The sequence below is a fragment of the Tenrec ecaudatus genome, chromosome 17 (genome assembly GCF_050624435.1).
Source record: "Tenrec ecaudatus isolate mTenEca1 chromosome 17, mTenEca1.hap1, whole genome shotgun sequence".
NCBI classification, from domain to species: domain Eukaryota; kingdom Metazoa; phylum Chordata; class Mammalia; order Afrosoricida; family Tenrecidae; genus Tenrec; species Tenrec ecaudatus.
The window spans coordinates 85,744,343-85,770,485 of NC_134546.1; the positions used below are offsets into that span (position 1 = coordinate 85,744,343).

The window sequence follows — 26,143 nt, forward strand, 5'->3', positions numbered from 1 at the left end:
TTGTCAATGAGGTCACAGCTTGATGTTCTCCTTTGGAGGTGTGACCAAAGTAAATAGCTGTCTGGAGGCCACCCCTCTCTCTCTGCCTTCTTCTTCCTGTTCAGGAGCAATGCTGAGACCTGCCTGAGCCCTGCGATGCATCCACTGCCACTGGATCCAGAAGACTTCACACCCACAGGCCTGCGATCTTCCTGCATTCTGCATTATTGCATGTGGCTGCATGAGTCTGAAGAGGGATTTATGGACTAATATCAGACTTATGGACTTGAGTTCGACTGGGCTGGGAGGTTTTATTGAAACATGATTACTTCTTGGTATAAAGGTCTCTCACACATATATGAGTATCACTAGATTTGTTTCTCTAGTCAACTCTAACACAAATACCCACACATAAACAAAAGGCTAGTATGTTATGTTTTCCAATTTTATTTTAGTGATATCAAATGCCATTCCCCTCACATGACTTCTGTGGAACTTAAGCTCGCTTACTGAAATGAAAGAATTGATTTCTTTTGTTTTAAAAATTGGAACCAACAAGGTGGCATCAAAATTGCTGAGGAATTCCAACCTTTCATGGTTTATACCATTTTCTGGGAGGGGAGCTGAAAAAATTCTCCAAACATTGGAATATGACAGAGTATTTCCTGGAATATGACAGAGTATTCCCATCGAAATTTGATAGAGTATTTCACAAAACTTGGTCTCCCATATGAGGGCAGCACAGGGCCACATGGGTGTGAGAAACTATTTGTCTGACAGGGAGAGTGCAAATCATTTAGTCTTCCAGACTGAGGGGTCAACTGGATGATTACAGGATCCAACCAGAGAAAGAGACAGCCTGTAGCTGGGTGCATTTCAGGCTGTTCCAAGGTCTAAAATGGATGGAATCAAATTATAGTCTGTGTGGCACTCCCAGCCTAATTTTAAAACAGATTTAACTGAAGAATCTGGAGCTAAAAACCATAGTATTCAAGCAGTGTGACTAAGTCCTATTGCACTAAATGCTGCTCAAGTTCAGTTAATGGGCAGAGATGTAAAAAGACTTGTGAGGAACCACTTCCACCACTTCCTATGAGTCCAGGAGTGATCTGACACCAATGCAAGGTAGAAATACTTCGAGGAAACCGCAGACCAATATTGATTATGATCTAGAGTCAAAAGTCAGCATAAAATAACGGCGAACTTAATCAAACCACATATTAAAATAATTAAATACCATGATTATTTGAAACTTGTCTCAGGATTGAATAGGCATAAGAAAATTAGCTGAAGAAAAAAATCACATTGACATCTCAATAGAGACAGAAAACATACTAAACAACATCAAGTATTTTTATATGAAAAATACTCTAAGTATCTAATGCAAAACAGAAATAACTGATATGCTAATATGAATTCTTGGAAAAACTCAACAAATGTTACACTTTGTGGATCATATGAAAATAAATGCAAAAACATCGCCACCTCAAAAACAAGACACACCTACATGTCCATTTTCACCACTGAAGTTCTATTTGTAGTGCATGTTCTAAGTAAGGCAGTTATAGGAAAAAAGGTAAAGAAAAGGTATTCAACTATAAGTAATAAAAATTAATGACCATATATATCATATTCATTAATCTCTAGAATATATGTTGTATATATGTCCAAATGCGCCACAAAACCTATGGCTAATAGATATATGTTTAAGTTGTAGGATATGTTTCAAGATGCAGTAATCACTTTTAGTTCTAACCCTCTAATCATCAGTGACTGCTCATCACTAAGCCTCAAACCACCCGTCCTTACCATCCAGAATCTCTACTAACATGTTGACCATCCCCTAGTACTCTCAACACACTTACCATCCTTAACAAGTCCTAGCACCATACACCCCAATCCTAGCCTAAGGACTTTATCCCAATTCCTTGATACACTATAAAAACCTTGAACATATTCTGTAACATTAATTATCATTTTAAGACCCTAAGTCTCAAACCTAGGAACTAAACCCCCAACATGTTAATTCATAAACCATAACTCTAAATCCGTATACCTTAACACATACACCCCTAAACTCCAGTCATAGCGTGTTAGGCACCGAAATTTCTAGGCATAGAGCTCTTTACTCTGTCAACTAACACTTTGACTCTTAATTTGTGACACTTAGCTCCTAGTTCTGTCCTTTGACTCATTCTTGAACCATGACCATTGATTAATCCCAGAGCCTTGATTCTGATCTTTTTTTTTTTTTATTATTCTGATCTTAAGTACAGGTTCTGACTCTAGCATCCAACAACCCTAAGCCACCAAGAAACTCACTTTGCTAATTATGTGTGTGGAGCTGTCTCCTTTCTTAGAGTTTACTTAAATGCAGCAGACTGCCGTAGTTAGACACACAAAACCAGGTATAACAAATACATCTTCTGTTTTCAGTTTACTTATAAATCATTTGCATATTGTCCACAACATTTGGCAAAATATAGTGCTACATAAATGTTTAAATATAACAAATGATATTGTGCTAATCTGGATAGACTAGAGAAACAAATCCACAGAAACTTATATGTGTATAGGAGAGAGTTTTATATAAAGGGCAAGTATACATAAAGAAGGCATCCCAACCCAGTCCAACCCAAGCCCGTAAGTCCAACACCAATCTAAACACATCCAATGAGGCTGAATGTGGGAGGAAAGTGGAAGCAGTGACTGTGTAAGCATCTCAGCACTGGCAGGGGTCTCCACACGGCTTCTCTAGCACCCAGGGCTGTACCAGGGTAGGTCCATGTGGCTTCTCCTCAGGGATGTGTTGAAGGAAGTGAGCCTTGCCAGCTGAGGGAGAAAACAAGCTAAGGCAGCCACACACTGGTCTGACCACCAGAGCACAAGAGACAAGACAGGCGAGGCTCGCCAAGTCATTTATCTGTCCACCCTTCAATTAAACTGCCCTTCAATTAATCCCACATGCTTTATCGGCCAGGTTGGCATAATAAACCTAACTATCACAAATATCATTACCAAGGGCTATCACGGGTTCCTGTGCATCTCCTCCCTACTGAATCCTGGCCCCCCAGAGTATTTTCTGCTATTAGATAAACCAAGAGATAGGTTGACTAATAAGCAAGGTGCCCTTTGGATTCACTCTACTTATTTACAAATCTGTAGCTCACCTGGGTTCCCCCATGAAGATATGGTGAAGCCCATGATAAATAAAGCAAATTAGTTATTGGTTATTCTATCATAGCCCCCCTCCATACCCTCATTCCTAGGGGACCCTCATGTCACAGGAGATGGAGGAGGCAGCAAATTAAAGGTGCTTATATCGAAACCATTGTCTCCATTTCCCCAGGGAAACACTGGCCTTTTTGTCAGACTAAGGGATGAGGCTCAGAAGATTTTTGGACTCCACTGTGTTAGCATGAGCAGGTGACCCCAAAATATTCTGGACCATGTTTCCTTGACAGACTTGTAAGTCAGTAACTTTGGGTTAAGCCTTTCTTCCCAAGTTATTGTAGTTGTTGCTTTTAAGCTCCCAAGACTAATTGGAAGAAGTTGATAACTCTTCACTCCCAAACTGGAAAGATGTTCATTTCAGGGGCTCTTTGTGTGTCTGATGCCAAAACTCCCTCAGAGAACACACTGGGGATCCCCATTCATGCAGCAGTCAACTCAGTGCAACAACAGTGGGTCAACCCCTCTCTGACCTAATGGCTTAAATGCTGACTACACACCTTGGGCCCTTGGATATCTAAATGCACTCTCAAATGAAAGTGAGGCCTGGGTGTTGGCAAAACAGCAACCAAGAAGTTATTAGTGCAGGTTTCATTGTCAGGTTGAGGGCTCAGGATAGTACGTCTTGTAACACAATTCCATGGGCTTGCAGAGGTAAAGGACAGTGTTCCTCAATGAGCTTGTCCTATATACCTGCTAGCTGGGGACACCTGGTCTGGGATAGGTCTCCCTGCCTATCCCAGGTCTCTTAACTTCCAGAAAGCACAAAACACCCAAACAAGGAAGATCCGCTGTCTTTTCATGCTCTATCATCTGATTTGCAATTCAGATCTCCTGCAATTTCAGTATCTTGAATTATTTGCCTCCAGGCTCACTTGGGTCTTGAGGGTGTGCTGGGAAACAAAAGAGGGAAGGCCAGAGACAGGTTAAATGGTAGCCACCTTTATTTAATTCTGCATGATCAATGAATCAACACAACTTATCCTCTAATTATCTTGTTTCTTGGAATACCCATCGTTGGGTTAGTCCAGCTGAAGGCACAGTAGACCCCATGTGGAGCAAGCTATATTGCTACAGGGAAGCCTTCATAGGGGACATCTGCCAGCCCTAGGGTCTTTACTCACACATACACATGTGCACACACTCATTAACTCACTTAACACCCAACAAGGGTCCACCCACAAGCTAGAAGTTAACAATTTGTTCTGCATATTTGTTCTATTAGAAAATGTAATTGTTGATGACAGTTTTCCTGTTAATCTCAAACATCACACTAGACGTGCGCATCAATGTTAGATTTTTTATGCCAACTTGGCACCAGTAGGAACATGTTTAGCCTGTCAATCAAGGTGCAGCTTGATGACCTCTTTTGGAGACCCAACCCAGGATAAATGGATCTTCAAGGGCAACCCCTTCCTCTGTCTCCCGGGTGGTCAGACCAGAGTGCTGCCTGAGTTAGCTGCCTTGCCTCTACAGGTGAACTGTGCTCCCTGTGGGCCAAGCCAACCCGTGGACTGGTGGATTGAATCACTGTGCTGTGCTGTTCACACCATGGTGCTGCCCCACCTTGCAGTGTCTGCTGCCTGTGGGCCAACTCCTCTCGTCTTGCTGCAGCTCCAGAGGCCACACCACTACACATGGCTCCACCGTGAGGCTCCACTGTGACCCTATGCTGAGCTACTGGCCTATGCTAAGCCTCGACATCTCATCTTCCTACTGTCTGCTTCCTTGACTCTGGACCAGCAGTCGGCTTGATTTGGAAGGACCTTAAGTATATTGACTGCTCCACAAAAGTGAGTTGTACTGAGCTCTCTGTACTCATGTGTGGACTAATTTGCTATTGCATTCCTTTTTGCTATATGAACCTACCCTTTTATTTATATAGATAGATTTAATCAGAACATCTATCATTATATATAGCGTATATACTCGAGTATAAGCCATGGCACCTAATTTTACCACAAAAAACTGGGGGGCTTTTTCAGCATAAAAAATGTACTGAAAAAAACTTGGCTTTTACTTGAATATATATGGTATATGTTTTCTCTCTTTTCAGGTGAAGATTGCTTAAAATTATTCAAATTTTAAATTAAGAGCATTAGGAGGGCCTGTAACATTGTGACAGACTATAATTGTCTGTTAAAGTAAATTAACTTATAAATTTGTGTTGATTTAATTATGCCTTCTAAATGCATTTCTTATTTGGAGGTATTTTAATGAAGGACATTAACAACTGCTAGCAAGTGTTCTGTACTCACAATTATTATTTTTTTAAATGTGCAGAAAACCATGTCTAGAAGTTGTCTGATTTGCTTCCTGAGAAAACAGATATGTATATGTATAAGATATAAGTAAGTAACAGGTAAATGTATCTTTTGAAATAAAATCTTGTAATTATATTTTATAATTAAAATATACATTTTCAGCTTTATAGTGTTTACATTAAGATAAAAATTCCCTTCCAAATTATGGAGAAAATGTTTTAGTTATATAAATATTATGAGCATGTTCAATGAAATTTTTTTGGGCCTATGTATATTACATGCGCAGGTTAATTTTTTTCTTATGAAACTTGATTCAAGACAATATTTAGGGAAGTGTAAATTTAAGGAACCCTCTGTAAGTGTACAATTAAGATACTCTGTACTTAACTTCTTTTTTAAAAAAGGTTCATTAGCACTTCATTCACGTATCATACAATTCAATAGTTCAATCATATCAAGAAGAGGTGTACAATCATTACCACAATCAACATTATATTGTGGGTAACTTTATCTGCAGATTCATCAGCTGTAACTATGAGTATATTTTTGCACATACAAATAGTTCAATGGGTGGGTACATCGTGTAAAGTTTAAGCAAACATTTCTAGTCTCTAAATCAACAATAACTTTAAACATACTCAAGCATCACATTGGCTGACTTCAATGACACATTTTCAAGTTTGTGAATCCATTGAATGTCTTAGTTATGAAAACATGTGTGCATATGGTGGCTAAATGTGGGATGTCATCCAGTGTTATACATGGTACTCTACCTGGTTTTTCACTTTGCACAAAGAATCAGAGTCTCTCTGCCCACACTCTCATCATCCCTCACTGTGAAGCTCAGATCCTTCACATGCACGTCACAGGCACAGGGCGGACTGGATGAACAACAGCACCAGCAAACAAGAGGACAAGCAGTCATGTGCACATTGTGCTCAGTACTCATCTGGAGGTTAGCTTACTTAGGAAATGTTGTCCTTGTCTCTAATTCAGTAAGGTTCTTACAGCAACCAGCCGGAAAGACAAACGGCACTCAGAGGTGTGGAGGATCAGTTCTGCTTACTACACCAGTGGGTTCAGTGGTGTAGCACTCAAAAGCCTGTGCCCCCAGCAGAGGGACGGTTAGGTTTTTATAGGGAGGTCATCGTGTGAAGTGGTTGAGAAAAGCAGAATTTAGGACAAGTGGGAATGTGGGAAACATTCATCAGGATACAGGGGGAAATCATCTGTCAGGATGCAGGTGGGAAGCTTAGGTCAGAATATATGCAGAAAACAGCTATCAAGATACATGTGGGAAATATCTACCTGAAAATATGATTACAGGCAAGAAACATCTGACAGGAAGCATGGCGGGAAATTTTTATACTGCAATACAAACTATAAACAGTATGCCTTATTGATTATATTGACGGTTGCATTTCTCAAGCTAGTGGCCTTATGTGTAATGACGTCCAATTGTTTTTCAGACCAATGGTCATTGCTGAAAGAAACAGAGTCTCTGTATTTCATCCTCTGCCTGCTGACTGCACTGCCTCGTGAGTGTTACAGAGCGTTCTAAAGTGAGGATCCCATATCTGTGGTGTCTGGTTGAAATTCACCAGCTTTCCCCCTATCCCCAGGTGACTTGCTGCAGGCAAAGCTACCAGAGTCCAGCTCCTGACTCAAATCATCTGCTCCCTATCTGGAGTCTCCATTGCCAGCGGCTGCTTGGATGCGGCAACCTCCAGGCAGAGGGTTGCAGTCAATGGGATGATTGAGTTCCAGCGGGAGCACAAAGCAGCTCAACCCAGCCTTCCAGGGAAGGCTCTCCATCTTCAGAAATACTTCTGAGTTCTGAGACCACTCAAAAAACTCACTCTTCACAAGTTGATTCCAACTCATACTGGTCCTGTAGGATGGGGTAGAACTGCCCCTGCAGTTTTCTAAGACTAAGACTTTATGGGAGCAGAAGACCTCATCGTTCTCCCATGGAGGATAAGGGTATTCATTACCGTGTGAGACACACACAGGAAGGCAAGTTGTTATGAGCCAGACACAGGCCTTAATGCAGGACAAAATGAGGACTAAGCCGCAGTGGGTGGTCAACTATGCCCCCATTCTGCTTGGCATTCTCAGATGTTTAAAGCACAGCTCTTTCTCTTTAATGTCTATTGGTCCCACAAGGTGACTTGGTGAGACCTCATGAAAGGATTGGCTACCTAGGCTTGTTTTCCCCAAGATGAGTCAATCAGCAGAGTCATCATTTGATGCAAGGAGACTGGTTCTACCTTTGAATCATCGTGTTGATGAACAAATACTGACTAAGCTGGTCAACACCCAGAAAAATGAATAAACCCGTGGGAAGAACAGCCAACATGCACAAGGAGGGAATGTGAGACTCTGTCTGGTGTACTTTGGGAATGTTATTCGAAAGGATGAATCCCGTAAACGGGTCAGCAAAGAAAAAGAGGAAGACCTTCAGTGAGTTGGATTGGCACAGTGGCTGCAACAATGGACCCCAACAGAGGAGCGATTGTGGATGGTGCAGAAACAGGCAGCACTTCATTCTGTTGTGCACAGCTTCACTGTGAATTGGATTCAACTCCATGGCACCTAACAACAATAAATCTGGCTTTGCATGCCTGTTTCTTGTCTTGGATTATAGTGTTCGATCTGAATGAGGTACCAGGGTAAGAATGCCTCGTACCTCCCGTCACTAGCTTCCCTGGCCTGACAGTGGCCAAAGCAAAAACATGTCCATGTTCTGTGGAACCTTGGGAGTTCTACATGTAACCAACACAAGAGGTCAGCGTTTAAAATCCGAATGCCTTTGCCCATCGGAGAGCTTCCCACTTCATATTCTTGGAGGGGAAGCTGTCTTCATTTGGAAAGAAGCCTCTAGATGTTTGCTATCTTTGTTTCCACAAGATTATCTGGAGCCCCCAACAAAATTATTTTTTAAAAGGTTACCTGAACAGGGAACTCTAGTGTTCAGTCAAGTCGTTTCTGGCCACTACCTGTACCTCTGGTCTGATGTCTCCAAGATTCAAAGTTCTGTGCTCAAGCATTCCCCAAGGAAAGCAGTGTGTTTGGTGCATATCCCACCTCTGTTCTTTTGAAAAAGAATTTCTTACACAGCACCGCTTTTGTCCATTTTCCTGGGAGTGGTAGTGGCCATGACCCTAGCATTTTCTGAGCAACACCTGCACCAGGGACTCAACTTAAGTTGTGGTATTTGTGTTTGGTGTGTCAGCTCTCAGATGAAAGGAAAGGCCAGGAGATGATTCACTCTACAGCAGTGGTTCTCAACCTGTGGATCTTGACCCCTTTGAGGGTCAAACAACCTTTTCACAGGGGTCACCTATGAAGTTATGAAGTAGCAATGAAAATAATTTTATGGGTGGGGGGTCACCACAACATGAGGGTTGGCATCAAAGGGTCGGGGCATTAGGAAGGTTGAGAACCACTGCTCTAGAGCCTCTGGAATGAAAATGGACCTTGTGGTGTTTCGGATTTATGTCCACTTCTACCAACTGTATGAAGGTAGGGGTGGAGTCCAAACTGTCACTGAGGTTTCTTTGGAGTGTGAGTGTTTTTCATATATGTATGATAAACACTAAGAGCAACTAGCCTTTCTTGCTTGACCCTTTCCAGCTCCTGCTTGCCTGGACTGTGTGTCGAGTTTGGGGGTTGGAGCTCCATGTGGCCTTCTGATCCTGGGAGCTAAACCACCCTTCCATGTCTCTGACAGCCTTGAATCCACATGCCCCTGCACCCACTTCACTGTGATCTCCCTGTTCCCCACATCACCTGCCTTCTTCATCAGCTGGCAGCTGCAGGACTCTGGAGGGGCCTCCAACTACTCCATCTGAGTCATGAACTTGAGTTGGATTGTTAAGGGTTACTTCTTTGATATAAAAGTATTTCTTATACATATCTGGGTGTAGATGGTTTGTTTCCATAGAAGACTGAGTCTATCACAGACCTGCTGACACCCCGACTTCATTTTGGACTTCTGAAATCCACCCCTAGGGTTTCATGGATCTTTTAATAAGCCTTGCTAAATAGATAAGTGATCCAGATATGGGGCCAATTGGCTGTGGGCACTATACACCACCTTGCCCCTCTTGCCCAGTATTCATGCACTGTGAACTATGGACATCGAGTATAACCATGGGCAGGGAGATGAAGGTACCTCCAGGGAACAGAGGAATCAAGACCTTCTGGGATGACTGACATTGGGAAGTGACAGAGATTTAGGTGCCCAAAGAGCCCTGCAGGAGCCCTGGTTGAAGCAATAAAGCCCACATGGAAGAAGCACACCAGCCTGTGTGATCATGAGGTGTCAATGGGATCAGGGATCAGGCATCAAAGAACAAAAAATCATATTGTGAATGAGGAGGAGTGGGGAGTGGGGACCCAAAGCCCATATGTAGGCAACTGGACATCCCCTTACAGAAGGGTTGTGGGGAGGAGATTAGCCAGTCAGGGTGCAGTATAGCAACGATGAAACATACAACTTTCCTTTAGTTCTTTAATGCTTCCTCCCCCCAACAATCATGACCTCAATTCTACCTTACAAATCAGGCTAGACCAGAAGATGTACACTGGTACAGATAGGAACTGGAAACACAGGGAATCCAGGAGAGATAAACCACTCAGGACCAATCATGAGTGTAGCAATACCAGGAGGGTAAGGGAAAGGTGGGGCAGAAAAGGGAACCAATCATAAGAATCTACATATAACCTCTTCCTTGGGGGACAGAGAACAGAGAAGTGGGTGAAGGGAGATGTCAGACAGTGTAAGACATGATAAAATAATAATTTATAAATTATCAAGGGTTTGTGAGGGAGGGGGCGTGGGGAGGGAGGGGAAAAATGAGGACCTGATACCAAGGGCTCAAGTAGAAAGCAAATGTTTTTTTTGAGAATTATGATGGCAACAAATGTGCTTGACAAAATGGATGTATGTATGGATTGTGATAAGAGGTTTATGAACCCCCAATAAAATGATTTACAAAAGGGAAAAACAAAAACAAAAAAAATTGTATGATCTGTGGAATGCGTGCCAGTCAAACTGATTTTAACAGTGAAGAGTGAGCTGGTGCGGCCATACCCATATGAGGTGGAGGTGTAGGGGTGCAGTGGATGATGTATTGCCAGCTGCTCTCTAGGAGAAAAATGAGGCAGTCTGCTTCAGTAAAGAGTCACATCCTTGAAAGTCCATGGAACACTCCCACCCTGTTCTTTATGAGCGGTCATTGATGAGAGGGCAGCAGGGTTGGTGAAATTCACCTCCAGACCAATGTGCTCTGTGCGATCTCTCAGTAGAACACTGACAAGTACAAAGGTTTTGCCTTAGAGGACTCAGGGGAGCAGGTGCTCCCTGAGCAAACCAAACAATGTTCACAGCCTACACTGCAGTCAACGAAGACAGTTACAAAGACTCGGACCCCCACCCCCACCCCACTGACCTCTGCCTCCTGCCCCAGCCCAGCCATGCTTTCACCAGTATCTGCACTCCTTGCCCAGTGACCTCCACTCAGAGACCCATTTACCTGGGCCCTCTGTCAAGACTGTATCAGGCTGAGGGGATGTTTCTCCACTCCTTCCCTGTCTGCCAGGAGCTCATGTGGTGTCATACGTTACACACTGGGCTACTCACTGGAAGGTCAGCAGTCCTCACCCACCAGCGCCTCTGAAAGAAAGATGGCGTCTGCTCCCCATCCAGACTTGCAGCCTCAGAAACCCTCAGGAGCAATTTTGCTCCTCCCTGTGAGCTTGCTCTGCGTCAGAATTGACTTGGTGGCAGTGGGTTTGTTTTGTTTTGTTTTAACACATACCCATCTCTCTCCCAATGCCCTTTTGCTCAGATCTATAAAATGGCAAGATCTTTTTGTTCAGGGTTCTCTTGGCAGTGAAACTATTCGTGGTCCCTTTGTTGCTGACACACTTGACCTGGGTTTGTCTTGGTGCTGGGAAAATGGAGTGGTGGGGCAGGTGTCCTTTCCGGTAGAGCATCTGGTATATACTATCACAGTAAGTTGGTAAGGGCTTTACTGTGGCCAAGCTTATGCCTTAATGAATCATCATCGCTCCACATCTCTCCAATTGGAAACTCAGCTCTCTCTCTTTCAACAGGACTAAGTTCCTTGGAAACTGAGGCAAAGGGTCCGGAGGCTTTCTGCTGGGGTGTTTTCACAGGGGAAAGAAGGTGCACGTGGACCAAGCTGATCTCGATGGTTGCTGTGGGTTCTTGATGAACACACCCCACTCCACGCCCCACAAACATGGCAAATCTTGCAAGCAGCTCTCTAGATATGGTGAAGGTAGGGCCACTCAGAGAAGGTTGAATTGACTTATCATCAGCTCTTAACATCAGTGCAGAATAGTCCAGAAGCATCTGTCCAATGTTTGTGATCACTGCAGGAGTGGCCGAGTAAGTGCAGCTTCATGGCCCTGCAGGGTGCCTGGATAGACTTATGCAGGGTTATAGGGTATCTGAGCATAGGAGGGGCAGACTTTGAGCCTGCAGTACACAATGCATGCTCACCCTGTACAGACATAGTCCCCGTGGAACAACGTACAGTGTATCAGATGTGACAAATGCCGGGTGTGCTCCAGGTAGGGCCCAGGTACCATGCCAGGTTATGCACAACCATGCAAGGGAAGAAAGTCTTCTTCACAGCACCAAGGGTCATTGAAAAAGGAGGTTTGTGATGAGGAAGATAAGAAAGACTAGCGGCAGGTGGTCAGGCTGGCATGTGACAGGTTGTCATTCACCATCAACCAGAAAGTTTGAGCTTCTGCATCCAGAGTACACAAGTTGCCTCAGAGTGTCTCAGGGAGCACAGGCATGCTTTCTTATGCATTGATAAACTCCTGCTTCTTTCAAGGCCACTGTCATGTCTTTCTCTCCTCTCTCTCTCTCTCTCTCTCTCTCTCTCTCTCTCTCTCTCTCTCTCTCTGTAAAGATCTCTGCCATTTTTGTTGCTCAAACCAAGGAAGCTGCCCCCTCTCTTAGAAGCCCATGGAAGTGAAGTGTATGCAGCAAGCAGCCTGTACAATGTGAAGACCACTCGTTCTTGGCTATACTTGGCTGCATCTCACACAATATCGGATGGTGATTGACCTTACCATTCACAGAAGGATGTTAAACTACAGAGATACACAATTCAGGAAACACTAACCATCATCTTCATAGCCCAGTGGCTTGAAAGCTATAGAGGTGCGTGGGGGTAAATGGGAAGCCAGAAGACTGACAGCCTCCCGAACCATTCCTTAAAACTTAGTGCTGTGTGTTCTTTGTTTCTCTGTTTTTGGGTAAAGGAGACCCAGGGATGTTGAGCTCATAGGGAAAGCGAATAGAACAAAAGTTTCAGGGGGAAGGGGGACATACAGGAGTGGGGAGATAAGAGGGAGATGATATCAAGGAGTCCAGGAAGGAAAAGTATGCTTGGAGACTGATTGTGGAAGCAAGTGCACAATTCTGTTTGAAGTGATTGAACTATGGAATGCTCTGACAAATGTATTAACTCCTCAGTTGTAGAAAATTAAAAAACAAAAACAAAAACCATAGCTCCAGGAATGGGTTTTGGGCTCTCACTAAATCTGAGCTCTGACTTAAGAACAATCAGTTCTTACATCATGGCCCTGCTCAATACTCTCCCACAGGAAAGGAACACGGATGACACAAGTACTGAAGCAAAATATGGTGAAGAATTTAGATCAGTGGTTCTCAACCTGTGGGTCATGATCCCTTTGGGGGGGTCAAACAACCCTTTTACAGGAGTCATCCTGTAATTTTGATAACAGTAGCAAAATTACAGTTATGAAGTATCACGAAATAATTTTATAGTTGGTGGTCACCACAACATGCGGAACAAAGGGTCGTGGCATTAGGAAGGTTGAAGACCACTGATTTAGATGGTCTCTGGCTATCAGACAAAATTGTATCTGGGGTGTTAATGGCTCATCTAAAGACAAGCAGCCTTCTCAGTGAGATGTCCACTAAGTCCACATGGAAGAGGCACACCATCATCAGTCACTGAAGGACTGGAATCCATAGAATCCAAAGTCGAAGGAGGGATCAGTATCACAGTCTCCAGGGTGAGAATCTGGTGTGCAGAAGGCTATGCCTGAGAGTGGGAGCCCTCGATTCTCTGGTGGAACGATATAGGAAATAAGCCTCCAGAGAACTCCCTCCATCTAAAATTAAGGGTTTGGGAGAGAGGAGTATAGATGATCAAAGGCATAAAGCTTACCCGAACCTTTATAACTTTGTCAGCACATCTACCCTATGATGCAGGCTGGACCTGATCTGGTTCCCAACATTTTCTGTATTTTTTGTTTGTATTGTTTTCTTCAGTTTTTGCTTGTTTGTATAAGAGTGTATCTCAGAAGTGTTGTCAATAGAGGTTACCCTGTTGAAGTTGTATTATATGCTTTTGTGTTTTTTGGTATATGAAACCCAGGATTGATTGACCTATAGGGAAAGCAAGTAGAATAAAGGGTTCTGGGGAGGGAGGGTACAGTGAGGTGGGGAAGAGGGCAAATGGTAGATGATGTCAAGGAGTCCATATAGAAAAAGATTGTTTGGAAACTGACTGTGGTAACAATTGTACAATTCTACTTGACATGTTTGAAATATGGAATGATATGATAGATGTATTAAATCCCAAATATAAATATTTTAAACTTTGTGAGGACTCACTGGCCCCTGACCATGGCCTTGCCCCTAAAGGAAAGGAGGAGTGTACTGATTGCTCACTCAAACTCACCACTCTCACTGGGGACGCTTGTCCTGGTAGACGCACTGTCATCACTGCCTGTGATCTGAGAACGTGCTGACTGAGCATGTGCTGGGCCTTCCAGGACTCCCATCAGTACTTAGACGGTGACCTCAGGAGGAGAGTTCAGCCCTGCATTTATGCTACACCACTCCATTCATTGCCATTGGGGATGACCACGCCAGGAAGACAGGATTGCCCAGGCAGTGTAAGCCCCACAAGGCCTGAGGTAAGTGTCACTCAACACCAATGGCTTCCCCATCTCCCCCCTACCCCTAGTGGCTCCTGAGGTGACGCAGAAAAGATAGCAAGTCTGCCCTTGTAAGACCCTCTGGTGGGCCCCAAGGATAGCCAAGCGGACAAAGGACCTTAGTCCTAGAAAGGGACAGCCACAAGCCAGGGTTCCTCGGGTCACTTAGTTGGTCAGAGAAACCAGGACATGGGGTGTGCAGTACCTGGAAGTTTCAAAGACCCTTTGTCTCACTCTTGACTTCATCCATCCTGATCCACCCCCTGGGCCCCATGATGCTCCACCCACTGTATGTGTGGAGGCAAATCATGAAGGCTTCTCCAAAAGTGGGCCTCCAACTTTGCCCTGTACGTGTCAGTGTCATGGACTCTGACTGTATGGTGAACTAGGGCAGCAACTTACCACAAGGATGATCATAATGATCAATGATGCCAATGCTGCCCCTTGGACTTGTGGTGAGGAAATTCTCACAATTACACTCCATCCCCCAGAACGTGCTGGTCTTATGTGCCTGAAAGGTCTGCTCCCATTCCACTTGTGCTCGTGAAGATCGCTCTATGGCAATTGAAAGATGTATGAGAGTATAGGGTGGAATCCAACCTCTCACTCAGCTCATAGGCTGGTGGTGCCTCCTTGGGGACATGGCCTTCTCATAAGATGGACCCTGAGAACCTCCTCTCTCTCCCCCTCCACCTTTCTGCTTGCTAGAACTCTGCCACAGACCCTGAGAGCTACTGGAGCCCAGCTATATTTCCACTGATCTTGGATCCACTTGGCCCTGCACGCACCAGCCTGTGATCTTCCTGCATTCTGCATCATTGCATGTGGCTCTGTGAGCCTGAAGAGGGACTTATGGACAAGTAGAAAGCTGATGGACTTGATTTGGACTGGGCTAGGATACCTGCTCGATATGTAATTACTTCTATACATGAAGCTCTTGTGTGTGTGTGTGTGTGTGTGTGTGTGTGTGTGTGTGTGTGTGTGTGTGTGTGACTTCAGCGATCCTGATCTACCCCTGGACTCCATGGTGCTCCACCCACTGTGTGAGTGGACGCAATCTATGAAAGGCTTCCCTCTGTCCACTAGAGCCAGTGTCCCTGTCTCTTCTCCCAAAGTAAGCCTCCTAGTTTTCCCTGTACATGTAAATGCCATGGCCTCTTAAGACTATACAGTGAAATATGACACTAACTTACTGCCAGGATTTGTTTCGGGATAGTCAACCCAACCTAACACATTGCTCCTCATGAAACTGTGCAAAACCTACATTCTAAAGGTGCCCATGATGAGGTAAGCAAAGCTCAGACAAGAAATTCACACCAGTCCTCACTCATCAGCAGGTACCAAGGGGCAGGGCAAATAACCAGGTCATTTAGATGGAAGGGGCTTCTCTCTCTGTTTCTTTCCCTCCCTTTTACTTTCCTCATTTTCTCTCTCTATGTCTCTATCTCATCTCTTTCTCTGTTTACGTATCTCTGTCCTGTTTATTTCTATTTATCTTTGTCACCTTCTGTCTTTCTAGCTCTGTCTCCCTTTCTATCTCTCTCCACACACATCTCTCTTTCTGTCTTTCCATCTCTGTCATTGTCTTTCTCCAACTTTGTCTCTCTCTACTTCTATAGCTCTGTCTCTCTGCCTCTCTATCTGCCTCTCCATCTTTGTGTGTCTCTGTCTCTTCCAAGTTTCATAGTCCATCCAGACGAGGCTTCCTCAGGCCTCGAAGCTGCAGTGACCACCAGCAATGCGTCCACCTCTCTCGTCATCATCATCATGGCAGAGTGGCTCAGCTCCCTTCATCAGGGTCCTTGATCACATTTCCAGGTTGCCAATGCCGCATGCAGGCTCCATCTTTAGAATTTTGGATGTCTTGACTCACAGAACCTGCGGCACAGCTCCTGTGCAGAGGAGGGTTAGCAAACACGGGGGACAATCATTAGTACGGAACAATGACAATCCAAATGACTTAGATAGCTCCAGGCTCAGATGGGAAGTTTTCAGACTTTCACCAAACTGCTCATCTTATGTGAATTGCTCCAGGACTCAGAGGCACCCGAGACGTTCTCTTTAAGGAGCCAGGCCCCTAGAAGCAACCTCTGACAAAGCCACTGAAGAAAGAAACAGTTGCTAATTTACAGTTGAGCAAAGACCCCAGACTGAAGCAAACTGCCATGGAGCTTATTCTGATTCATAGCAACCCGAAAAAACAGAGGAGAACTGTTCCTCCGGGTTCCTGAGATGGTAACTCTTTTCTTTTTAGGTTTTATTTTATTGAGGGCCGGTACAGCTCTTATCATCACCCATACATATATCCTTGTGTCAAATACATATGCACATATGTTGTCATCATCATTCTCAAAAATTTTTCTTTCTACTTGAGCCCTTGGTATCAGCTCCTCATTTTCCCGCTCCCTCCCCCATATCCCCTTGATAATTCATAAAAAAATTTCATGTTTTACACAGACCACTGCCTCCTTTCACCCACTTTTCTAACTCCTTTTCTTTTTAAAAATTTTATTAGAAAATACTTCACATATCTTATGATCTACTAGCTCATTCATATTGAGTAAAGTTGAGCAATCACCATCACAATCAATTTCAGAACATTTTCTTTCTCATACTAATTGTTGTTCATTCCTCGTTTCCCCCCAACCTCCCTAGGCTGTTTTGAATCCAGTTACTGGCTCTATGGATTTACCTATCTTTATTTGCTTATAAGAAAGTCATAGGAAATCAAACAACAAATAAACAAAACAAATACTTCAATCCAAAAGAAAGCAGAAAATATTAAGAACTGAAGAAATTTTAAGATGAGTTAAAGTAGTGATGGAATTCAGTCGGTTCACACGAGTTTTGTAGAACTGATATCTAATTCTTGGTTGCGTTCAAGGACACGTTAAAGTGGCATTTATAACCAGGGTTCTCTCTAAAGTGGGCAGTTAGGCAGCAATCCAACGTGGAAATCACAACTTACATTCTGTACTATTTTTTAATGTTCATCCATGCAATAGCATATGCCAAGAACCCATAGTAATGTTCATTCCATGTATGGGTATAAAAAATTAGATGGAACTATGCTTGTAAATAATTATTTATTCATTAAAAAAACTTATACTTTTGATGAAATGCTACATTTTTATTCCTTTGCATTAGTTACTTCAATAAACAAACAACATAAAGAGAAAAGTGCCAAACAACCAGAGGGGGAAATGCTGTCCCACTCGATTCAGTTTTGTGCTATGCCCTAAATACCCGCAATGTATTATGGGTGACTTATGCAATTCCTGAAACAGTTCAAAGAAATAGAAAATATTTTCCAAACAATTGCTGCACGTTCAGCAGAATCAGAAAGAGGTTTTTCAAAGATGAACATAATTTGTTCAGAGAAGAGAAGTTGCCTAACTATCTGGTTTCTTTATAGCACCCATGTTTCAGTCTCCTCTTCATGAGGGTGAGTATAGATGAGGGTCATGTGAAACTGTAACTTTCTGTGGGAGCAGAAGGCCTCATCTTGGCCCGGTGGAAATAGCTCTAGAAACCACTACGATATTGCCACCATGACAAACACTCTCACATCATTTGTCTGCCTGCAAAAGTCCCTTTCACTCTCTCCTGTGGGGACTTGGAGTGTTCAAGAGAATCTGGGACAGACGTCAGGTAAGGCATGGTGACTCTGGACTGCACCCTGCATGCCAGCATATAGCTGCTCCCCGGAGCTGCTGGATGTGGGACAGAGGTGTGTTGTGGGCTCCAGCCACTCTATGGCTGAAGAGATGTCACATAACAGACAATAACAGGACCAATGGTTCCAGGGGGATGTGGAAGAAGGGGAGGTGGGAGAAAGAAATGGGGGTGGGGAACCAACTCAAGGACAAGGGAACAACAAGTGAACTAAAATCAATGGAAAGAAGGGCACAGGGTGCCTAGTGGGGCTTAATCAAGGGCAATGTGGCAGCGAGGATTTGCTGGATCCAAATAAAGGCCAAACATGATGGTGGAACAAAAGGAGAGTAAAAGGAACTAGAGGAAAGAACCAGGAGGCAAAGGATATTTACAGAGGTCTAAATACAGGCATGCACATATGTAAACATATATATAATGAGATGGGAACATAACTATGTATTCATATATAGCATATGGATATTGGGCTTTGACTCAAGTACTCCTTCAACAAAAGAACACTTTGTACTAACAATCCAGCATTCTGTGATGTCCACCTTCCCGACATGATCTCTGAAGACAAAAAGGGTGCATAAGCAAATGTGGTGACGAAAGCTGATGGTGCTTAACTATTAAAGGATATAGCATCTGGGGTCTTAAAGGCTTGAAGATAAACAAGTAGTCATCTAGCTCAGAAGCAACAAAGGCCACGTGAAAGCACACCAGCCTGTGTGGCCATGAGGTGTTGGTGGAATCAGGTATCAGGCATCTAAGACCCAGAATAAAAGCACACCAAATGTGAATGAGGGGGTGGCGTGGAGTGTTGACCCAATGCCCAGCTGTAGACAATTGGACATCCCCTCACAGAAGGGTCACATGGAAAAGATAAGCCAGTCAGGGTGCAGTACAGCATCAATGAAACACACAACTTTCCTCTAGTTCTTTGGTGCTTCCTTCCCCCCACTATCATGATCTCAATTCTACCTTACAAATCAGATTAGACCAGAACGTGCACACTGCTATAGATAAGAGCCTGCAACACAGGGAATTCAGGATAGATAAACCCCTCAGGGACCAACAATGAGAGTATAGATACCAGGAGGATTAGGGGAGAGTGGAGGGAGAAAGGGGGAATCAATCACAAGGATCAATCTATAAGCCCCTCCCAGGGGGCCAAATAATGGGAAAGTGGGTGAAGGGCCACAGAGCATGATGTAAGATATGAAAATAATAATCCACAACTTATCAAGGGTCTGTGAGGGAGATCAGACAGGGGAGGGAGGAGGAAGAAATGGGGAGCTTATATCAGGGGCTCAAGTGGGAAGAGAATGTTTTTAAAATGATGATGGCAGCATATGTGCAAATGTACTTGACACACTGGATGAATGTATGGATTGTGATAAGAGCTGTAAGAGCCCCCATTAAAAGTACAGGGTGAAAAGAAAAGAAGAAACCCTGCCCACTCCCCGACCAGTCTGGTCCCAGATGGGCATGGACTCAAGTCCTAGTCCCTTGTCTGCAAACAGGTGGATTCAGAAGGGCCAGAGCCCATCGATGCATCCAGGTATACAATATGTGACAAACATCCCAATTCTCAGCCAGAGGCTGCAGCTCCAGAAGTCAGATTTTAGGGTGGGGTGGGGGGAATGCAAGATCCAATGGCTTCCAGTCCACCCTGTCAAGAAATATACAAAGTCCCAGTGCATACAAAGTATGCCCTACAGTCATCCTTGCTCACCTGGTGTTTTGCAGGGAGCCCTCTTGTGCACTAGGAGTCACCGATGCAGAGCACTGAAGGCAGCAGGATCATGTGCTGGTAAGGAGCTGGCCCAGACAGCAGGATCATGTGCTGGAGCCTATCACTGTGATGATGTACTGTACTGCTACAGAATGCTACGCCCACAGCAACACAGCACCCACACAAAAGCCACACCCAAAGATAAGCTCTTAGAGCACTGTCCCAGAGGACAGCCTGGCTCTTCCCATCAAATCTGCAGTACACTGTAACTCTAATCTGCAGAAGCCAGCCTGTGGCAACAATGGGGCCAGGATTCCAAAGGGAAAACAACAGAGAAAGAGGGCTTTGGGGATGAGAGGTCACCGGAGGGCGGCCAAGCAGCTCTGTACAAAGAAGATGGGACTAATGTTCCCATTCACCAGGGTGTATTTTTATACTGCTGTGTGCTTGCACGGAGAAACCCCAGAGGAGCACACTTGGGTTTGTGGCTGTGGTGGCATGGCTGAGCCCAGTGTGGGCAGAGAGAAGGGGCAGGCTGGGTCCTTCATTAGATTCCAATGTTTCACCAGGCACAGCCACAGCCTTGATAGTAGGCTTTTTATGGAATGAACATACGCTCTTTAGTTTGTTTCATTTTACCAGTTTATCCCTTGGTGACTCTATGACTGCTCTAGGGTCGGCGTGATGACTTCTGTCCTTCTCCCTTTCCCCTCCATAGAGGTAAGGGTCTCTGGGTGCCATTCACGTCAACTCTCTGAGGCGAAGCCAGCAAAGAGTCCTCTGGGCAGGGAGAGTGTGGAACTGGTCACAAGAGAAGATAGAAGCATCTCTGAGGATTTCAACATTGAGATCTGTCCACAGAAGACCCGATGCCTCCACCAAGCTATGGCCACGCTAGAAGGAGCTCTAAGGACCCGGTTTCCAGCCCCATTGGGAACCCCTATCCTCTCACAAAATAAGGAGCAAACGTCCAATTCACAGTCTTAGGGGAGCCCCTGTGACTATCTGGAGAACCCTGACCACACCGCTAGGCACTTCCATGCCCCACCAGCCACACCTCCCCACTTCTGCCCTCAGATTCCTGATTCTGCTGTCCAGAGGCAGCACTGCTGCCCAAGGACACAAAAAGACACAAGGAAAGCCATGTATCACTGGGACTTGTACTCTCTCACCCTGGGTTTGCTGCATCAGGCAGCATGGATTTCCACGATGAACAGACACTCACTAGCTCTGAGGGAGCCCCAGGATGAGGGTTAGTAAATGTTGTATCACCTAAGAGGGACCCAGAGACTTTGAGCAGACACAGAACCCACTCCCAAGCTCAGTTCTCTGCCTCTGGAGCAGGCTGCTCACCATCCTGCTGCAGCAGCTGGAAGATTAGATGTGAACCACTGTATGTTGTCTGATATCATAGACTTATGGGATGTCACAGGCTCACCCTGACAACACCCGATAAACACCTCCCTGAGCCCAGTACCTACTCTCAGGTGCTGCAGGAAATCCCAGGCTAGGCTCTAGGGGTTGAATTCTGCCCCTCAAACTCTGTGTCCTAACCACTAGTTTATGATGCCATTTGAAGATTACTTTTTTGATATGTCCATGAGGCTATCTAAGTATACATTGTATATTGAATCAATCTCTTTTGAGATATAAAAGAACATTTTAAGTAAGAATGCATCTGTATGTGAAAGATACCTCGTGATATTCCAAGGAACCGAAAAATAGAAACGAGGAAAGGCCTGGACCCTTTCCCCAAATCCACAGGAGAGAAAATGGCTTCTTGGGAAGGAAGGAAGGAAGGAAGGAAGGAAGGAAGGAAGGAAGGAAGGAAGGAAGGAAGGAAGGAAGGAAGGAAATGGGGAAGGAAGGAAGGGAGGAAGGAAGGAAGGAAGGAAGGGAAGGAAGGGAGGGAGGAAGGAAGGAAGGGAATAGGGAAGGAGGGAAGAAAGAAAGGAAAAGCACCAAAGGCCTGCAGGGAGTCCATATGATTGGAACTCACAAACACCCTTTCTAGGATGACCAGGACTATGGAATATCACAGGAGCAGACAAGCTCATCTTTCTCCCTCAGAGTGACTGGTGGGTCTGAACTAACTACCATCCTTGCAGTTAGTAGCCAATGCTGAGCCCACAGGGCTACCAAGGCTAAGAGGCTCCAAAAACACAGGCCAAAAAATGCCAGAAATTCGACAGTTTCACCCCAAAACCCAAATCATGAATGCAGAGAGCACATTTGTAGATTGTTTACACCTTAAAACCATTAATAATAATTTATAAATTATCAAGGGTTCATAGGGGAGTGGGCAGCCATGAGGGAGGGGAAAATTGAGGAGTGGATACCAGAGGCTCCAGTAGAAAGCAAATGTTTTGAGAAGGATGAGGGGAACAAATGTACAAAAGTGCTTGACACATTGCATGTATGTGTGGATTGTGATAAGAGTTGTATGAGCTCTCACTAAAATGATTTAATAAAAACAACAAAAAAACCCATTACATTTTAAATGCAAAGGAGGAACAACAACAACAAAAATCCCAAATCAGCAATAGCTATCTAACATTTTTAACATCTGTACTGTCTAGTTGTATGCACAGAACTCAAAGGAACTAAACAGAGAGACAGCAGACCGCCTAAGCAATGGGAATAGCTGACCATGCACTCAACAAGAACACAGGGGGCTGCAAACCTTGGGGACAGACAGAGAAGCTTTGATTGTCCAGGCCTTCTTCAGAGAAGGACTTAGGATGATTAAAACATTAGGAAGCTGTTGTCTTAAGAAATTATGTCTCATGGGCATTCACGGGAGGTGACCACTACATGTTTCGTTTAAAAGAAACGCAGGGTGGGGGGTATGCAGTAGGGAGTAGGGAGAACTGTTAAATAAAAGGTCAAAAGTGGACCACATAGGACACCAGGATAGTGGTGTCAACATGAGGGCATCAAAAAATTGGTGAAGAAACATGGAGAAGAAAGCTGATGGTGCCCAGCTATCAAAAGATATAGCATCTGGGGTCTTAAAGGCTTGAAGGCAGATAAGTGGCCCTCTAGCTCAGAAGCAACAAAGCTCACAGAGAGGAAGCACACCAGCCTGGGTGATCACAAGGTGTTGAAGGGATCAGGTAGCAGACACCAAAGAACAAAAGCCATCATTGTGTGTTCACCTTCCCTATATAAAAGCTGAAGACGAATGTGTACATAAGTAAGTGTGGTGAAGAAGGCTGATGGTGCCCAGCTATCTAGAGATGTAGCGTCTGGGGTCTTGAAGGCTTGAAATAAACAAGCAGCCATCTATCCCAGAAGTTACAAAGCCCACATGGAAGCAGCACACCAACATGTGTGATCATGAAGGGTTGAGGGGACCAGGTATCAAGTACCAAAGGTGGGGCGGGGGGGGGGGGATAATATCATCGTGAATGAGGGAAGTGCGTGATAGGGACCCAATGCCCATCTGTAGACAACTGGACATCCTTTGCAGAGAGGTAATGGGGAGGAGAAGAGTCACTCAGGATTCAGTGTAGCAATAATGAAGCTCACAACCTTCCTCTAGTTCTTAAACACTTCCTCTCCCCCACTACCATGATCCTAATTCTACCTTGCAAACCTAGGTAGAACAGAGGATGCACAGCGGTGCAGATGGGAAATGGAAACACAGGGAATCCAGGACAGATGAACCCCTCAGGACCAGGGGTGAGAGTGGTAATACCGGGAGGGGGAACCGATCATAAGGATATACATATAACCTCCTCCCTGGGTAACAGAAAAGTGAGTGAAGGGAGATGCCAGGAAGTAAGTGTAAGTGAAGATAAAATAATAATTTATACATTATCAAGGGTTCATGAGGGAGGGGAGAGCGGGGAGGGAGCCGGGAGGGGGGAAGGAAAATGAGGAGCTGATTCCAGGATTCCAAATGGAAAGCAAGTTTTGAGAATGATGAGGGCAACGAATGTATAAGTGTGCTTTACACAATTGATGTATGTGTAGATTGTGATAAGAGTTGTATGAGCCCCAATAAAATGATTTTAAAAATAAATAAACTAAATTTTAAAATTGGCAAAAAAATTCTACTCTATTGAATCCCCTTTTTACCCACAGACATTTTGAGGCCCTCTCTGATAACAAACCAATTTGGGAAAGGTTTGTCAGTGAGCTCATTTATTTTCACTTGTCTGCTTGGGCCCATCCTCATAGTTTCATAGTCTGCCTCTGTCTCTGCTACAGTAGAGTAGACTCATTTCCAAGAGACTGCCTAGGGCTGCATGTCTCTCCCTGGCACCTACCTGTTAGGAGCCCTGTGTTCCAGTTCATTTTTCATCTGGATGCAGTTGGTAACTTTACTTTATTGAGGGGCCTCCAATTGCCTCCCCAGCTCCACAATCCCAATCCCTTCAGCAGTGGTACCAGAACCCCACCCCCTTGCCATACCTGGTCCAAGTGCGCTATGTTCACAAAGGACAACTCTGGAAGCCCGGTATTCTGGTGGCCCCTCTCCTGGTCCGTGTCCATTGGTGGCAGAGAAGTCTTCTCCTGTACCTTATCAGACTGGGCATAATTGGGGTCATTGATTGCTTCTCACCCTTTCCTATCCAATAGGAGTGCTTCAGAAACCCTGCCTAATCCCTGGCCAGTCTGCTCCCAGATGAGCATGGAGTCAGGTCCTAGCCCCTTGTCTCCAAACAGGGGATTTCCCAAGGGCACCCAGGTATCCAACATAGGAGGAACATCCCAGTTCTCAATTGAAGGCTGCAGCTCTCAGAAGTCCAACTTCAGGAGGGATGCAAGAGCCAATGGTTTCCAGTCCACCCCGTCAAGAAATACACAGAGCCCCAGAGCACGCAGACCACCAGAGCACTCCCTGCAGTCATCCTGGTTCACCTGGTGTGTGCAGGGAGCCCTCTTAAGCACTAGGAGTCTCTGATGCAGAGCACTGAAGGAGCTGTCCCAGGCAGCAGGATTATGTGCTGGTGCCTATCACTGTGATCAACGTATACTGTGTTGGGGGTATATGTACATACCCACAGTGACACAGCACCGACACAAAAGCCACAGCCAAAGAAAGCTCCTAGAGCACTACCCCAGGGGACAGCCTGCCCGTGTCCATCAAATCCGCAGTGCACCACACCTCTGACCTGCAGAAGCCAGCGTGTGGCAACAATGGGGCCAGGATTTCCAAAGAGAAAACAACAGAGAAAGAGGACTTCAGGGATGATGGGTCATCGGAGGACTGCTAAGCAGCACTGTACACGGAAGATGTGACAAATATTCCTGTTCATCAGGTGCACCTTTATACTGCTGTGTGTTTGCACGGAGAACCCCCAGAAGAACACACCTCGGTTTGTGGCTGTGGTGGCATGGCTGAGCCCAGTGTGGGCAGAGAGAAGGGGCAGGGCTGGTGCCTTCATTAGATTCCAAGGTCTCACCAGGAACAGACATGGCATTATCATAGTATTTATACCCAATGAGTGGAAGTTATGGTTTTGTTTTATCAGTTTATCCCTTGGCGATTCTACGACTCCTCCAGGACCTGAGTGATGACTCTGTCCCTCTCCCCTCCTCCTCTGTGCAGGCAAGGGTCTCTGGGTGCCAATCACGCTGGCTTTCTGAGGGGAAAGCTAGCAATACGTCCTCTGGGCAGGGTGAGTGTGGAACTGGTCACAAGAGAAGATAGAAGCATCTCTGAGGATTTCAACATAGAGGTCTGTCCACGAAAGATTCGATGCCTCCACCAAGCCATCGTCACGCTACAAGGAGCTCTAAGGACCCGGTTCCCAGCCCGAGTGGGAAGCCCTGCCCTCTCACAAAATAAGGAGCAGACGTCTAATTCACAGTCCTAGGGGAGGCCCTGTGATGGTGTGGAGAACCATGCCCACCTTATCGCCTCCCTGCCCCACTGCCTTGGCCTCAGATCCCTGATTCTGCCGTCCAGAGGCGGTACTGCTGCCCAAGGGAACAAGAAGCCACAAGGAAACCCATGCATAAGTGGGACTTGTACTCCCTCCCCCTGGGTTGCTGGATCAGGCAGCATGGATTTCTACAGTGATGACTCCAGGGAAGCCCAGGGAGGGTTACTCACTACTGTGCCAGCTCGGACCCAGGACTTTGAGTAGGGCCAGAACCCAGCCTCAAGCTCAGCTCTCTGCCTCTGGAGCAGGCCGCCCACCATCCTGCGGGAGTGGGCGTCAGACAATGCTCTCCTATACCCTAGGTGAGTGCGCACAACTGGCATCCAGTCACTGCAAGCTCAGCAGTTCCCGACCACCAG

The 26,143-nt window shown here is 45.1% G+C and overlaps 1 gene segment (V, D, J or C); it reads left to right on the plus strand.

Annotated features, from left to right (window-relative positions):
- Window positions 1–26,143, plus strand: part of LOC142430412 (Ig mu chain C region secreted form-like) — a 164,170-nt gene that overhangs the window by 106,996 nt on the left and 31,031 nt on the right. Inside the window, 1 exon segment of the C gene segment in view lies at window positions 9,711–9,716. Within this exon segment, the coding sequence occupies window positions 9,711–9,716 (6 nt within the window).